Source organism: Bufo bufo, chromosome 7 (genome assembly GCF_905171765.1).
Source record: "Bufo bufo chromosome 7, aBufBuf1.1, whole genome shotgun sequence".
Lineage (NCBI taxonomy): Eukaryota > Metazoa > Chordata > Amphibia > Anura > Bufonidae > Bufo > Bufo bufo.
This window is the reverse complement of record NC_053395.1, coordinates 165921198-165937898: the sequence shown is the minus strand read 5'-3', so window position 1 is coordinate 165937898 and position 16701 is coordinate 165921198. Positions and strand designations below refer to the sequence as shown.

The window sequence follows — 16701 nt, the reverse complement described above, 5'->3', positions numbered from 1 at the left end:
TGCTCTCCACAAAGGTTCCTGTTTCCTGTCCTGGATGGAGGCGGTCTCTCAAGGGTGCTGTCATGGGCTCATGGAAAAGTGATTACAGGTAAGTAATCTTAAATTTTTTGTTGGAAAAATTGTACTTTCTAATGCCACCATTAATTGTGGCATACAATGTAGTTGGAAGCAGTAAAAAAAATTCCAAATGGGATGGAATTGGAAAAAAACGCAATTCCTCCACCGTTTTATGGCTTTTGTTCCCACAGCGTTTCGTTTGCATCAAAACGGACCCATACCCTTCATTCTCTGGGTGATCAGTATGATTACAGCGATACCCCATATGTATCGTTTTTTTATGTCTGAATAGTGTAAAAATACATTTAATCTTTGAAAAAAAAACATATATTTTTTTTACATCACATATTCTGACCCCAATAATTTTTTTTATAGTCATGTCTACTGAGCTGTATAGGGGACAATCTGTACTTTTTATTTATACCATTTTGGAGTGTTTGACTTTTTGATCACACTTTACTACATTTTTGGGGGTAAGAGAAGCAATATAAAAATGGCAAATTGGCCATTTTGACCCTTTTTTCTGTTAGGCCATTCGCCTTATTGGAAAAATATTTTTATATTTGATTAGTACAAGTGTTTTCGGTCGCTGTGATACCCATGATGTTTATATTTTTTGTTAATTATGCATTTACTTTTTTATTATACGGAAGTGGATTTAAACTTATATATTTTTTTTATTTTATATATTTTTTTAATTTTTGTAATGATTTTGAAGCTCATATATGAGCCCAAAAAAATCAATTTTTTTTTATTTTTTTATTTTGAATCATCATGTATTTTTTTAAATGAGTTTAATACTGCCAATTTCTCATTTCTTATGTTGGCCTGCCATCTGTTGGCCAAAATAAGAATTACAGCATGAATACTGCGGGTCTCGTCATGAGACTCACAGCATTCAAAGCAACTACCAACGTCCCCATTGGCCCCAGGGAATATCGGTAGGAAGTCTGGAAGCGCGAGCTTGATCACGGCATCTAAAGCCTTTGATTACTGCGATCGGCATTATTGCCAGTCACGGTAATTAGCGGCAGGTCTCTGCTGTTTGAAACAGCAGAGACCTGCTGGCCATGATGCTGCTGCACGTGCGAGCGAACGGGTTAAAAAAAATTGAACTTTTTAATTAATGACAATTTAACAATTAGGGAGACGCTCACCAGCTAGCCTGGAGCCCAGCCCACTGTCCACCTCTCAGTGTAAGTATACGCCCAAATAAAAAATGAAAATTGGCTGGCTCACAGTAATTTGCATGTAATTTAGCCATTACATATCATAAAATGAAATACATAAACTATACATACATATAAAAACATCTATAAATAAAAGTTCATTTTGTATCCGTTCCCTTTTAAATGCGGAGCTCTCGCATAAAAATTCATGAAGATAAAAAAAAAATACAAAATAGCAGCTTGTTAAAGTTTCTTTGATCTGGGCGTGTGGTTTATAGTACCGTTGGTTTCTCACTCTGTTAACAGTAATCTGGACGGATATTATACTTATAACACACTTTGTTGGCTGTTTAAATGTATCCACCTTCATAGGTCGCTATAGCACTCTACATTAATTGTTGCCACATATATACCGGATTTTTCACCCCATAAGACGGGCTTAGTTGCCCATAGCAACCAATCGGATTCCACCTTTCATTTTTGATAGCTCCTTTAGAAAATGAAAGGAGGAACCGGATTGGTTTCTATGGGCAACTAAGCCAGTTCCACTTTACACCAGTTTCATAAAATTACTTTTACTTTGCTTGCTAATAATTATTTTATATTACATGATTTTTTTCACCATTCATGATTATTTTCTTTCAGAATTCAGGTTTTCTATAACTAGAGAACAATGCATTGTGGAAGCTCGAAAGATATTTCCAAGAGTAAGGGGCAGGATTCAGAAACCTATGTGCACAAGTGGAGAAAAAGACATTAAATGGGTATTCGGATTGTTTGACGTTTGTTTGATTGTGTTAACTATTAGATTGGTAGGGGTCCTACCAGATTAAGAGAACAGAGTGGCTAGTCGCGTATACGTGCAGCCGCTCCATTCATTTCTAGCGCTGCACTCGGATATCTCTGGAACTCCCATAGAAATTAATGGAGTGGCCATATGCATGTGCGAGCGTCCGCTTCCTTCATTTCAGGAGGGCTGCAAGGGGTACGGGGTCCCCATTCTCGTGATCGGTTTGGGTCCCAGTGGTAAGACCTGAACTGATCTAATAGTTATTCCCTATCCTGTGGATAGAGGACAACTTCAAACAACCGGAATACCCTTTTAAATATGTTAAAACTTACAATTCCTTGTCTTTTAGTGGAATAGCCTCATATATATTTTGGTACTGATTAAACATGTCCCCTGTGTTTTTATCAAAATACGGGAACAATGTATCCCACACCTGCCAAAAAAACAAAAATAATATAACATAATACAATAATATAACAGGTCTCCAAAACTACAATACAAGAAAATCTCATTGTAACAGACTTTGGAGCCATTCATGCTACTTCTGTCTGGTTATTATGCGTTGATCCACAAATTACCTGTTAGACCTTATTGATAAAGATTGTAAGCCTCGCGGGCAGGGCCCTATCTCCTTCTGTACCAGTTTGTAACTCGTCTTTTCATGTCTAGTGCTATTGTCTGTATTATGTATGAAGGGGTGCACCACCAATGAGGCCAGGTGAGGCAATCGCCTCAGGCAGCATCAGGAAGGGGCAAGAGGGGGGCAGCAGAAGGGCCATGGGCAATGAGCGCTTTCATTGTGGCAAAGGGGTTAGGTTAAGAAATTGTCATACAGGGGGCACCGTTTCAGTTTTCACCTCAGGCAGCAGAAAGGCTAGGTGCACCCCTGTATGTACAGTGGATATAAAAAGTCTACATACCCCTGTTAAAATGTCAGGTTTCTGTAAAAAACATCAGACAAAGATAAATCATTTCAGAACTTTTTCCACCTTTAATGTGACCTATAAACTGTACCACTCAATTGAAAAACAAACTGCAATCTTTTAGGTAGAGGGAAGAAAAAATATAAAAATAAAATAATATGGTTGCATAAGTGTGCACACCCTTAAACTAATACTTTTTTGAAACACCTTTTGATTTTATTACAGCACTCAGTCTTTTTGGGTATGAGTCTATCAGCATGGCACATTTTGACTTGGCAAGATTTGCCCACTCTTCTTTGCAAAAACACCCCAAATCTGGGCATCTCCTGTGCACAGCTATCACGGTCGGCGTGGCTATCACATACGTGACACAGAGGGAGGGAAAGAGGAAGGCCCTGCCCAAGTGAGAGGGAAGATGGTGACCCCTGACTCACCTGGCGGCTGGCACCTGGCTGCCCTGACGTCCCTAGACGGGTTCCTCACCCGTACGCCGATCACGTGCCTAAAGCCCTGGCTTTCCCTGAGCTGAGCCCTAGGTAGTGAACAGGGCGATGGGAACACTAGTCCGCACCACTAACTCTAAGGGAAAACACCAAGGGGAGGACAGACAACACAGACTCAACATATATTCCCAGGTGGGCGACAACAGGAGACAACAATAAGCCAAACAGGGATCCGGAGGGTAGCACACAGGAACAACAACCAGGATTAACCACTCCAGTGGGTCAGTATAGATGTCCAGGCAGGAAGCTCTATAACTGGCAACTAGAGAAGTGTGAGGGGAGAATATAAGGAGGTAGGGAGTGGCAGACACGAAACAGCTGAGGAGGAGAAGCTACGGATCCCTGAGAGAGACAAAAAGGATAGCAAGGCAAACACAGAAAACAATAACTAAGAAACACCATGATCTTTAGATATAGAGCGCGCAGCCACCCGCTGCGACTTCCTGACCCCGGGTATAACGGAGTCAGACGTGGCTCTTGATACCCTCGTGACAGTACCCCCCCTTTCACGAGGGGCCTCCGGACACTCAGGACCAGGTCTCTCCGGATGAGAGGCATGGAAAGTCTGAATTAACCTGTTGGCGTTTACCTCTGACGCTGGAACCCACATTCTTTCCTCGGGACCGTAACCCCTCCAATGCACAAGATACTGAAGAGAGCGGCGGACCCAACGAGAATCAACAATTCTGGCTATTTGAAACTCCAGATTACCATCCACAATAACAGGAGGAGGTGGCAGCGGCGATGGTTCTAGAGGTGGAACATACTTCTTGAGTAACGATTTATGGAAGACGTTATGGATCTTAAAAGTCTGAGGTAGCTCCAGGCGAAAAGCCACAGGGTTAATGATGGCTACTATTTTATAGGGACCAATGAACCTAGGACCCAGTTTCCAAGAAGGAACCTTCAACTTAATATTCCTAGTAGACAACCACACATAGTCATTCACTCCTAGGTCCGGACCTGGCGACCGTTTCTTATCGGCCATGCATTTATATTTACCACTCATCTTTTCAAGTTAACTTGCACCTTCTGCCATACCGATGAAAGAGATGAAGAAAACCTTTCCTCTTCGGGAACCCCAGAAGACCCCCCCTCTTTGAAAGTACAAAATTGGGGATGAAAACCGTATGCACCAAGGAATGGTGACTTGCCAGTGGACTCCTGATAATGATTATTTATGGCAAACTCAGCTAACGGTAAGTATGATGACCACAACTCTTGGTTTTCAGACACAAAACACCTTAAATATGTTTCTAGATTTTGGTTGGTACGCTCAGTCTGTCCATTCGACTGAGGATGGAAAGCTGAGGAAAAGGACAAGTGAACCCCCAAACGGGAACAAAAAGCTTTCCAAAACTTAGAAAAAAAATGGGTTCCCCGATCCGAAACCACATCGGAAGGGACCCCGTGAAGCTTCACGATTTCACTGATAAACACCTGAGCGAGAGTTTTAGCATTAGGAAGTGCGGGTAGCGCAATAAAGTGTACCATTTTGCTAAACCTGTCTACTACTACCAAGATAACTGTTTTACCCGCCGACAACGGTAAGTCAGTGATGAAATCCATAGACAGATGTGTCCATGGCCTATTGGGAATGAAAAGTGGCAATAAAGACCCTGCTGGACGTGTATGAGAGACTTTCGCGCGTGCACAAGTAGAACAAGTAGACACGAAATCCATTACATCCTGACGCAACCTTGGCCACCAAAAACGACGAGATAAAAGCTCCAAGGTTGCTTTACTACCCGGGTGTCCAGCAAGTGCCGAATTATGATGTTCTTTTAATAATTCAAGACGCAGGTTTAACGGTACAAACAATTTCTCTGAGGGGCAAGAGGCCGGGGCGTCCCCCTGAGCCTCTAACACCTTTCCCTCTAGAACAGAGTGTACAGCAGAGACAACCACTCCTCTTTGTAAAATAGGTACCGGATCACAAACATTACCCCCTCCAGGGAAAGTACGAGATAATGCGTCTGCCTTGGTATTTTTTGCCCCAGGACGATAGGTGATTACAAAGTTAAATCTGGTAAAGAATAGCGACCACCTAGCTTGTCTAGGGGTGAGACGTTTAGCCGATTCTAGGTACAGAAGGTTCTTGTGATCCGTAATCACCGTGACGGGGTGGATTGCTCCCTCTAAGAAGTGACGCCACTCTTCAAGCGCCAGTTTAATCGCCAACAGTTCCCTATTTCCAATATCATAATTCTTCTCTGCAGAAGATAATTTTTTGGAAAAGAAAGCGCAAGGACGCCATTTGCCAGGAGACGGACCCTGAGACAATACAGCTCCCACTCCCACCTCTGACGCATCTACCTCGACAATAAAAGGCTGGGAGACATCAGGTTGAATTAGAACAGGTGCCGAGGTAAACCTCTCCTTTAGAGAGGAAAATGCATCTTTAGCGGCGTCAGACCATTTGGAAAAATCCGTCCCCTTCCTAGTCATGTCGGTAAGGGGTTTAACGATCACTGAATAATTTTTAATGAACTTTCTATAGAAATTAGCGAAACCCAAAAACCGTTGTAGGGCTTTAAGGTTCTCAGGAAGATCCCAATCTAAAATTGCCTGGACCTTCCCAGGATCCATGCGGAAACCTGAAGCAGATAATAGATATCCCAGGAACTGTAATTCCTGAACAGCGAAGACACATTTTTCAATTTTCGCATATAATTTGTTCGTCCGTAGGACCTGCAGTACTTGCCTGACATGCACCTCATGTGTTTTCAGATCAGCCAAATAAATTAAGATATCATCTAGGTATATGACTACAAACCTGCCGATGAGATGACTAAAAATATCATTAACGAAATGTTGAAAGACAGCAGGGGCATTGGTCAGACCGAAAGGCATAACAAGATTTTCATAATGCCCCTCAGGGGTGTTAAAAGCTGTCTTCCACTCATCCCCTTCCCTAATACGAATCAGATTGTAGGCCCCCCTAAGATCAAGTTTGGAGAACCACTTAGCACCCGCAATCTGATTAAAAAGGTCAGGAATGAGAGGAAGAGGGTATGGGTCACGGATGGTTATCTGGTTTAACTCACGGAAATCTAAGCAAGGACGCAGGCCCCCATCTTTCTTTTTAACAAAGAAAAACCCTGCAGCCACGGGTGAAGAAGAGGGTCTGATGTGTCCCTTAGCCAGACTCTCGGAGATATAATCTTTCATGGCTTGTCTCTCGGGACCCGAAAGATTATACAACCTGGACTTGGGTAATTTTGCCCCGGGAATCAGGTTAACCGGGCAATCATAAGGACTATGAGGTGGTAGTTTCTGACAACCCTTTTCAGAAAAAACGTCCTCAAAGTCCGAAATAAATGTAGGTAGGGAAGCTATGGAGGCGATTAAGCAATTGTTATTTAAGCAATTCTCTCTGCAATGCTCACTCCACTCCAATATCTCCCTGGCCTGCCAATCCACCACTGGATTGTGCGCTACCAACCAGGGAAGACCCAATACCACCGGAGAGGGAAGGCCCTCCAGAACGTAACATGAAAGACACTCATTATGGTGGTCCCATACCCGAAGGTGTAAATTACGAACAATGTGGGTGAGGTTTCTCTGAGACAGAGGAGCAGAATCTATAGCGAATACGGGAATAGGTCTCTGCAGCGTACAGAGAGACAAACCCATAGTGCGGGCAAAATGGGCATCAATCAAGTTTACCCCTGCTCCACTGTCTAGAAAAACAGAAATAGACTCCGTCTTAACACCAAAAACAATGACCGCTGGTAACACAAATTGAGATGTTCGTATGGAGGAAACGTATACCCCCCGGCTGACATCCTCCGCACAGCCCGGGGTTAGTAGTTTTCCGACGGTCTTTTGTTTTTGAGAAAGGAGGGACAGACATTAATGAAATGACCCCTCCCCCCACAGAAAAAACAAGCCCTTCCCCTACGGCGAATCTCGGGAGGACGGACCTGACGAGAAGTTCCGCCTAGCTGCATAGGCTCATCTAAGTCAGTACAGGCTAATTGTTGTTTGGGAGAGGTAACCAATTGCTCCGGAATTTTCGATCTCTCCCTAAGACGTCTATCTATTCTGATAGAGAGGGACATAACAGCATCAAGGGAAAGGGGGGTCTCATACAGCGCCAGTGCATCCTTAACCCTTTCAGATAACCCAGAGCAGAACTGACTCCTGAGAGCCGGGTCGTTCCACTGAGTATCCGTAGCCCACCTACGGAACTCTGAGCAATATTCCTCTGCTGACCGATCTCCCTGTAGGAGTCTCCGTAACTTCGACTCAGCCAGGGCGACTCGGTCAGGGTCATCATATATGAGACCCAAAGCCCCAAAAAATCCCTCCACTGACCGAAGAGCCTGAGAACCAGGGGGTAACGAGAACGCCCAGGATTGCGGATCCCCCTGAAGCAGGGAAATGACAATCCCAACCCGCTGTTCTTCATGACCTGAGGAGTAAGGGCGCAACTTAAAATATAATTTGCAGGCCTCACGGAACGTTGCAAATTTGTCCCTTCCCCCAGAAAATCTGTCGGGAAGAGCAACCTTGGGTTCAGTGACAACCTGGTTACCCATAGCAACCGCTGGGGGTGCGGTCTGCTGCATTTGCTGCTGTTGTTGGAGAACAGACGCCTTCAATCCTGCCACCTCCAAAGACAGGCTTTGAAGCTGTTCTGCCAAGGCATCAATAGGATCCATATTGGATTCTAAGTAGAGAGAGAAAAAAAAACAACAAACAAAAAATTTAAAAAAAATTTTTTTTATTTTTTTTCTCAAAAAGTAAGGGCCAGTTATAATATCACGGTCGGCGTGGCTATCACATACGTGACACAGAGGGAGGGAACGAGGAAGGCCCTGCCCAAGTGAGAGGGAAGATGGTGACCCCTGACTCACCTGGCGGCTGGCACCTGGCTGCCCTGACGTCCCTAGACGGGTTCCTCACCCGTACGCCGATCACGTGCCTAAAGCCCTGGCTTTCCCTGAGCTGAGCCCTAGGTAGTGAACAGGGCGATGGGAACACTAGTCCGCACCACTAACTCTAAGGGAAAACACCAAGGGGAGGACAGACAACACAGACTCAACATATATTCCCAGGTGGGCGACAACAGGAGACAACAATAAGCCAAACAGGGATCCGGAGGGTAGCACACAGGAACAACAACCAGGATTAACCACTCCAGTGGGTCAGTATAGATGTCCAGGCAGGAAGCTCTATAACTGGCAACGAGAAGTGTGAGGGGAGAATATAAGGAGGTAGGGAGTGGCAGACACGAAACAGCTGAGGAGGAGAAGCTACGGATCCCTGAGAGAGACAAAAAGGATAGCAAGGCAAACACAGAAAACAATAACTAAGAAACACCAGGATCTTTAGATATAGAGCGCGCAGCCACCCGCTGCGACTTCCTGACCCCGGGTATAACGGAGTCAGACGTGGCTCTTGATACCCTCGTGACAACAGCCCTCTTCAGATCACCCCATAGATTTTCATACAGATTCAGGTCTGGGCTCTGGCTGGGCCATTCCAAAACTTTAATCTTCTTCTGGTGAAGCCATTCCTTTGTTGATTTGGATGTATGCTTTGGGTTGTTGTCATGCTGAAAGATGAAGTTCCTCTTCATGTTCAGCTTTCTAGCAGAAGTCTGAAGGTTTTGTGCCAATATTGACTGGTATTTGGAACTGTTCATAATTCCCTCTAGCTTAACTAAGGCCCCAGTTCCAGCTGTAGAAAAACAGCCCCAAAGCATGATGCTGCCACCACCATGCTTCACTGTGGGTAGGGTGTTCTTTTGGTGACGTGCAGTGTTGTTTTTGTGCCAAACATATCTTTTGGAATTATGGCCAAAAAGTTCAACTTTGGTATCATCGGACCATAACACCTTTTTCCACATGCTATTGGGAGACTTCCGATGTATTTTTGCAAAATGTAGCCTGGCTTGGATGTTTTTCTTCGTAAGAAAAGTCATTCGTCTTGCCACTCTACCCCATAGCTCAGACACATGAAGAATACGGGGGATTGTTGTCACATGTACCACATAGCCAGTACTTGCCAGATATTCCTGCAGCTCCTTTAATGTTGCTGTAGGCCTCTTGGTAGCCTCCCAGATCAGTTTTCTTCTCGTCTTTTCATCAATTTTGGAGGGACGTCCAGTTCTTGGTAATGTCTGTTTTGCCATATTTTCTCCACTCGATGATGTCACTGTGTTTCATGGTATATCTAATGCCTTGGAAATTCTTTTGTACCCTTCTCCTGACTGATACCTTTTAACCACTTGCCATCCGGGCCATTTGCCCCCTTCCTGACCAGGCCAAATTTTGCAAAACTGACATATCTCACTTTATGTGGTAATAACTTTGGAACGCCTTTATTTATCCAAGTCATTCAGAGATTGTTTTCTCGTGACACATTGTACTTCATGATAGTCATAAATTTGAGTCAAAATATTTCACCTTTATTTATGAAAAAATCCCAAATTTACCCAAAAATTTGAAAAATTCGCAATTTTCTAAATTTCAATTTCTCTGCTTTTAAAACAGAAAGTGATACCTCATAAAATATTTATTATTTAACATTCCCCATATGTCTACTTTATGTTGGCATCATTTTGGAAATGTCATTTTATTTTTTTAGGACGTTAGAAGGCTTAGAAGTTTAGAAGCAATTCTTCAAATTTTTAAGAAAATTGCCAAAACCCATTTTTTAAGGACCAGTTCAGGCATGAAGTCACTTTGTGGGGCCTACATAGTGGATACCCCCATAAATGACCCCATTGTAGAAACTACACCCCTCAAGGTATTCAAAACCGATTTTACAAACTTTGTTAACCCTTTAGGCGTTCCACAAGAATTAAAGGAAAATGGAGATCAAATTTTTAAATTTCACTTTTTTAGCAGATTTTCCATTTTAATCAATTTTTTTTTTTAACACATCGATGGTTAACAGCCAAACAAAACTCAATATTTATTACCCAGATTCTGCGGTTTACAGAAACACCCCACATGTGGTCATAAACTGCTGTATGGGCACACGGCAGGGCGCAGAAGAAAAGGAACTCCACATGGTTTTTACATGCCATGTCCCATTTGAAGCCCCCTGATGCACCCTTACAGTAGAAACTCCCAAGAAGTGACCCCATTTTGGAAACTAGGGGATAAGGTGCCAGTTTTATTAGTACTATTTTTGGGTACATATGATTTTTTGATCATTCATTATAACACTTTATGGGGCAAGGTGACCAAAAAATTGGTTGTTTTAGCACAGTTTCTATTTATTTATTTTTACAGCGTTCACCTGAGGGGTTCAGTCAAGTGACATTTTTATAGAGCAGATTGTTACGGACGTGGCGATACCTAATATGTATACTTTTTCTCATTTATTAAAGTTTTACACAATAATAGCATTTTTGAAACAAAAAAATTATGTTTTAATGTGTCCATGTTCTGAGAGCTATAGTTTTTTTATTTTTTGAGAGATTTTCTTATGTAGGGGCTCATTTTTTGCGGGATGAGGTGACGGTTTCATTGGTACTATTTTGTGGGACATACGCATTTTTGATCACTTGGTGTTGCACCTTTTGTGATGCAAGGTGACAAAAATTGCTTGTTTTGACACAGTTTTTTTTTTTTTTTTTTTTACGGTGTTCATCCGAGGGGTTAGGTCATGTGATATTTTTATAGAGCTGGTTTTTACGGACGCGGCAATACCTAATATGTATACTTTTTTTTATTTGTTTCACTTTAACACAATAATAGCATTTTTGAAACCAAAAAAATGATGTTTTAGTGTCTCCATGTTCTAAGAGCTATAGTTTTTTTATTTTTTAAGAGATTTTCTTATGTAGGGGCTCATTTTTTGCGGGATGAGGTGACGGTTTTATTGGTACTATTTTGTGGGACATACGCGTTTTTGATCACTTGGTGTTGCACCTTTTGTGATGCAAGGTGACAAAAATAGCTTGTTTTGACAGTTTTTTTTTTGTTTTTTTTACGGTGTTCACCCGAGGGGTTAGGTCATGTGATACTTTTATAGAGCTGGTTTTTACGGACGCGGCGATACCTAATATGTCTATTTTATTTTATTTTTTCTATTTTTAATTTTTTTTTTTTATTCCTTACTTGGGAACTTTTTTTTTTTTACATGTGAAACTTTATTTTATTTTTTCAACCCTTTATTTTTTTTATTTTTTTTTACACTTTTCGTCCCCCATAAGGTCATACAAGACCTCTGGGGGACATTTGCTTCACTTTTTCTTTTTTTTTCACAGTTGATTTCTCCTGTAACTGGGGCTGACATAGTAGCCCCAGTTACAGTGGAAATGCACCCCTATAGAGGCTGTACAGCAGCAATCTAGCGCTGTACAGCCTCAGAGCAGGGCTGATCGAGGTCTCTGAGAGACCTCACACAGCTCCTGCACACTCCGGTCACGGCGGTCACATGACCGCCGGGCCGGAACAGGAAGCGCACAGCGCTTCCTTCTCTGCAGACACAGCGCTCGGTGAGCGCTGTGTCTGCAGCGATCGTGAAGGCAGGGACACCTGGGAACTGTCCCTGCCTTGTCTTAGGGTTGCCCTGCTGTCACTGACAGCGGGCAACCCGATCAGCAGCTGCACGATTAGCGTGCAGCTGCTATTTCTGACAGGACGTTCTAAAACGTGCTGTCAGAAATAGACGTCCACCCATAGGACGTTTATATCCTATGGGCGGACGGGAAGTGGTTAACAATGAGATCCCTCTGATGCTTTGGAAGCTCTCTGTGGACCATGGCTTTTGCTGTGGGATGCGACTAAGAAAATTTCAGGAAAGACCAACTAGAGCAACTGAACTTTATTTGGGGTTAATCAGAGGCACTTTAAATAATGGCAGATGTATGCTGACTATTTAACATGATTTTGAATGTGATTGCTTAATTCTGAACACAGCAACATCCCCAGTTATAAGAGGGTGTGCACACTTATGCAACCACATTATTTTAATATTTTTTGTTTTCTTCCCTCCACCTAAAATATTTCAGTTTGTTTTTCAATTGAGTTGTACAGTTTATAGGTCACATTAAAGGTGGAAAAAGTTCTGAAATGATTTCTCTTTGTCTCATTTTTTTACAGCACAGAAACCTGACATTTTAACAGGGGTGTGTAGACTTTTTATATCCACTGTATGTGCACCCCTTTTTATATGTACAGCGCCGTGGAATAAATGACACTTTAATAATAATAAATAAAGAAATGTACAATCTATAATAACAGATTGCAGTTAAACAAGTCAGGCCGGACTGGAGCGCAGCGGTGGGGGAGGACGTGCATGAAGAGGCCGGGCGGTGAAGGACTGGTGAGGTAAGGGTTAGTTGTTTGTGGGGGCGGTGTAAGAGGTAAGGCGGGAGTTGCCAGGGCGGCGGGGGGCGTGGCCGGAGCAGTGTCTGAGGAAGGAGGCGGAAGTGAGGTCAGTGCGGCCAGGGGAGACAAACGAGCAGGACGGGCCTCATGATGTCGGCGCCAGGGATGTCGGTGGAGGAGATGCTGGAGAGGCTGAGGCGAGAAGCGGAGGTGAGGGGGCCTGGCTGGCTACAGGAGCAGGTGGGCGCCTGCATTGTATCTCCTGCTCCGGTGGCTACCCCCATTGCTAGGGCTGCCCGGCTGCGGCGGAGTATCCCGCCGGCACGCCTAAGCCCTGAAATCACCCCCCGGGCCCGGCGCCGAATAGGGAGCCCCCCTGTGGACCCTCGGCGGCGGAGAGCGGCCGCTCAGCCTACGGCGAGCCGCTCTCGCCGTGGGAGGAATCCCGATTCTCGGCGGGGCCCTGATAGGAGCGGGACGCCCCTTCCCCCGTTCCCTGCAGCAGTCGACTCGGATGCGGGACCAGGGACGGTGGACCGGCCCAGGCCTTCCTTAAGCGGGCGGTCCACTCGGCAGTCAGATAGCATCAGGGTTCCTCGGGCTGCTCTGAGGGGAGAGGAGTGCCAGGGCAGGCCCAGAGAAGAGTACAGCAGTGTGGAGGAAGATCCCTCTTCGGTGGTGGATGCTGCGGTCTCGTCCAGGCGTCCAGCCAGCGTGGTGCAGAGGGTCGTGCAGATGGTCCAGGAGGAGCAGCCGTCGACGTCCAGGAGCTTTGATGGTGAAGTGGCATTACGGCGGGAGTCAGGATCTACGGCAGCGGGAGTCACAGCGCCCGTGGTGCCTGGTGAGATTGGTTGGGGATCTGTTTTAGCTCAGGGTTTCCCGGGTGGGGGGGGGGGTGGAAACATGGGTGAATTTGGTAAAGGTTTGGGGCAGTTTTTGGGGGGATTGGCGGGTTGGTTGTCAGGTATGGGTGCTGGCGCTGGGTCTCCTTTGCCGGGGTGGGGAGTGGTGCCGGGGCTAGGGTCAGGGACGCAGGTTGTTACGGCAGGGGCAGGGTCAGTGTCAGTGGAGACGCAAGCGGGGGGGGAGGAGGAGGGGCAAAGGTTGGATGATAGGGCTCGGGGTGAGGTGTACGTGTGCTTTGAGGGGCCGCTGGGGGCTCACTTAAAGCAGGAAGTGAGAGAAAAGATCTGGAAGGGGGAGTATGTGGAGATATTCTCGCTGCTCCCGTTGGAAAGGTTTAACCTGGATAGGAGTAAGAAGGATGAGGGAAAAAAGGAGGAAGAGGATAAGCGTAGGCATCGACTGATTCCACGTACTTTTGCTAATTGGCTACAGGCGTTTGCCATATTAGCAAGTGTCATTGGTGAACGGGCGCCGGAATGCTGTTCGGCGCTTTTTTGCTACCAGGACGCTATAGGGGAGGCTTATAGGGTGTATGGGGGTGCGGGCTGGCTCCGCTATGACGAGCAGTTCCGGCAGCGTAAGGCAGTGAGGCCTGATATCCGGTGGGATCATAAGGATATTGGGTTGTGGTTGAGGGTGACGGCGCCTCCTAGGGCTGGGCAGTCCTTTCGGGGGGAGTCCGGGGGGTCATCCCCCGGGGCGTTGGCAGCAGCATCGGCAAAAGGGTTGTGCTTCCTTTTTAATGAAGGAAGTTGCAGATTTGGTGCCAAGTGCAAATTTAAGCACGAGTGCACGGGGTGTGGGGGAGCCCATGGAGCTAACCGTTGCTTCAAAGGGGGTAAGAATAGGGGGGGGGATGGTGCTGGAAAAGGGACGGACGCCGGTGCGGGTGGAAGAGATGCAGGTGTTCCTAGATAGATATCCGGATCGGGTTGCGGCCGGGTTGTTGGGGGATGGTTTTAGGTTTGGCTTTCGTATTCCATCAGTGGTTACGGCGGGGCCTACGGTTCTTAAGAATCTGAGGTCCGCGCTTGTTCACGCAGGGGTTGTGGCGGAAAAGTTAAAAAAGGAAGTGGAGTTGGGGCGGATGGCGGGTCCTTTCAAGGAGCCGCCGATTCTGGGGTTGAGGGTGTCCCCGTTAGGTGTGGTGCCTAAGAAGGAGCCGAATAAGTTTCGGCTCATTCATCATTTGTCTTATCCAAAAGGTGCGTCGGTCAATGATGGTATAGATCCTGAGCTTTGTTCGGTGGTATATACCTCCTTTGATGCGGCTGTAAGATGGGTGAGGCGGTTGGGGCAGGGGACGTTGATGGCTAAGGTGGATGTGGAGGCGGCCTTTCGGTTGCTTCCGGTACACGTGGAGAGCATGGGTTTGTTGGGTTGTTTTTGGGAGGGCGAATATTTTGTGGATAGGTGTTTGCCGATGGGGTGTTCTCTGTCATGTGCATATTTTGAGACCTTCAGCTCGTTTTTGGAATGGGTAGTGGTGGAAGTTTCAGGTTGTTCATCCGTTATCCATTATTTAGACGATTTCTTGTGTTTAGGGCCGGCGAATTCGCGGGTGTGTTCGTTGTTGCTGCACACGGTGCAGTCGGTTTTTACGCGTTTTGGGGTACCATTGGCGCATGAAAAAACGTTTGGGCCGGTGACAGAGTTGTGTTTTTTGGGGATTGTCATAGATACTGAGCGGATGGAGTGCAGGCTTCCGCTGGATAAGTTGGGGGATTTGCGTTTGGAGATTGATAGGGCCTTGGGCAGGGAGAAGATTAGGCTGAAGGAGTTGCAGTCATTGTTGGGTAAACTAAATTTCGCTTGTCAAATTATGCCAATGGGCAGAATTTTTTGTAGACGACTGGCTGCTGCTACGGCGGGGGTGTCAGCGCCGTATCATTTTATCAGGTTACGCAAGGAGTTGAAAGGGGATTTAAGGGTGTGGGCGGAGTTTTTGGGTCAGTACAATGGCAGGTCTTTGGTGATGGCGGAGTTGTGTGATAGTGTGGAGTTCGAGTTGTACACTGATGCGTCGGGGGGAGTGGGTTTTGGGGCTTATTGCCAAGGACAATGGTGTGCGGGGGTATGGCCGGATTCGTGGGTAAGTCGGGGTTGGGTGAGGAACATGGCGTTGTTGGAACTTTTTCCCATTGTGATGGCGGTGGTATTGTGGGGTGAAAAATTTGAAAACAGGAAGGTGCGTTTTCATTGTGACAATTTGGGGGTGGTTCAGGCTATCAACAGTTTGTCCGCATCTTCCCCGCCAGTGGTTAGGCTGTTACAGTTTCTGGTATTACGATGTTTGTCGATTAATATGTGGTTGGTGGCAGAACATGTGGCTGGTGTGTCTAATTCAGTGGCGGATTCTCTTTCTCGTTTACAGTGGGAGCGGTTTCGGCTTCTTGCGCCAGAGGCGGAACCGGAAGGTCTGGAGTGTCCGCCGTGGCTGTGGGGGATCCTGGAGGAGCAGTGATGGGGATGTTGAGGGATTCGTTGAGCCCGGGTACCTGGAGGGAGTATGGTAAGGCGTGGGCGACTTGGGAATCTTGGAACGGGTCCTGGGGGGCTGGTGTAGGGGATGGCGATGTGAGGTTGTTGATGTTGTTAGGACAGTTGAAGGGTGAAGGGTGGTCGGTGTCAAAGGTGAACCACTTGATTGCGGGGGTAGCGTTTGGCTTTAAGTTGCGGGGGTTGCCTGATTTGACTAAGGGTTTTTTGGTTAGGCAGGTGTTGAAAGGGTGGCGGAGGGGGGCAGGCAGGGTGCCGGATTATCGGAGGCCGGTGTCCTTCGAGTTGCTGGTGAAAATGGGTGAGAGGCTGAGTTGTGTTTGTAGTTCCGGTTGGGAGCTAGTGCTGTTCAGGGCTGCATTTGCTTTGGCGTTTTTCGGTGCTTTTCGTTTGGGGGAGTTGGTGTGTGACAGTGTGAGGAGAGCAGGTGGACTTAGGAGTGAGGATGTTGAGTTGGCTGGGGATAAGGTATATGTCCGGATTCGGAGATCAAAAACTGATCAGGAGGGTAAGGGGCAGCGTTTTACGCTGTTCCAGGTACCAGGTTGTAGTATG

The 16701-nt window shown here is 46.0% G+C and overlaps 1 protein-coding gene across 1 annotated transcript in view; it reads right to left on the bottom strand.

The window, feature by feature from the left end:
- The window catches only part of LOC121008992 (putative methyltransferase DDB_G0268948), a 491731-nt gene that overhangs the window by 29556 nt on the left and 445474 nt on the right, over window positions 1–16701 (bottom strand). The window contains exon 5 of the mRNA XM_040441852.1: window positions 2349–2449. Coding sequence (XP_040297786.1) covers window positions 2349–2449 — 101 coding nt within the window. The remainder of the gene's footprint in view (window positions 1–2348; window positions 2450–16701) is intronic.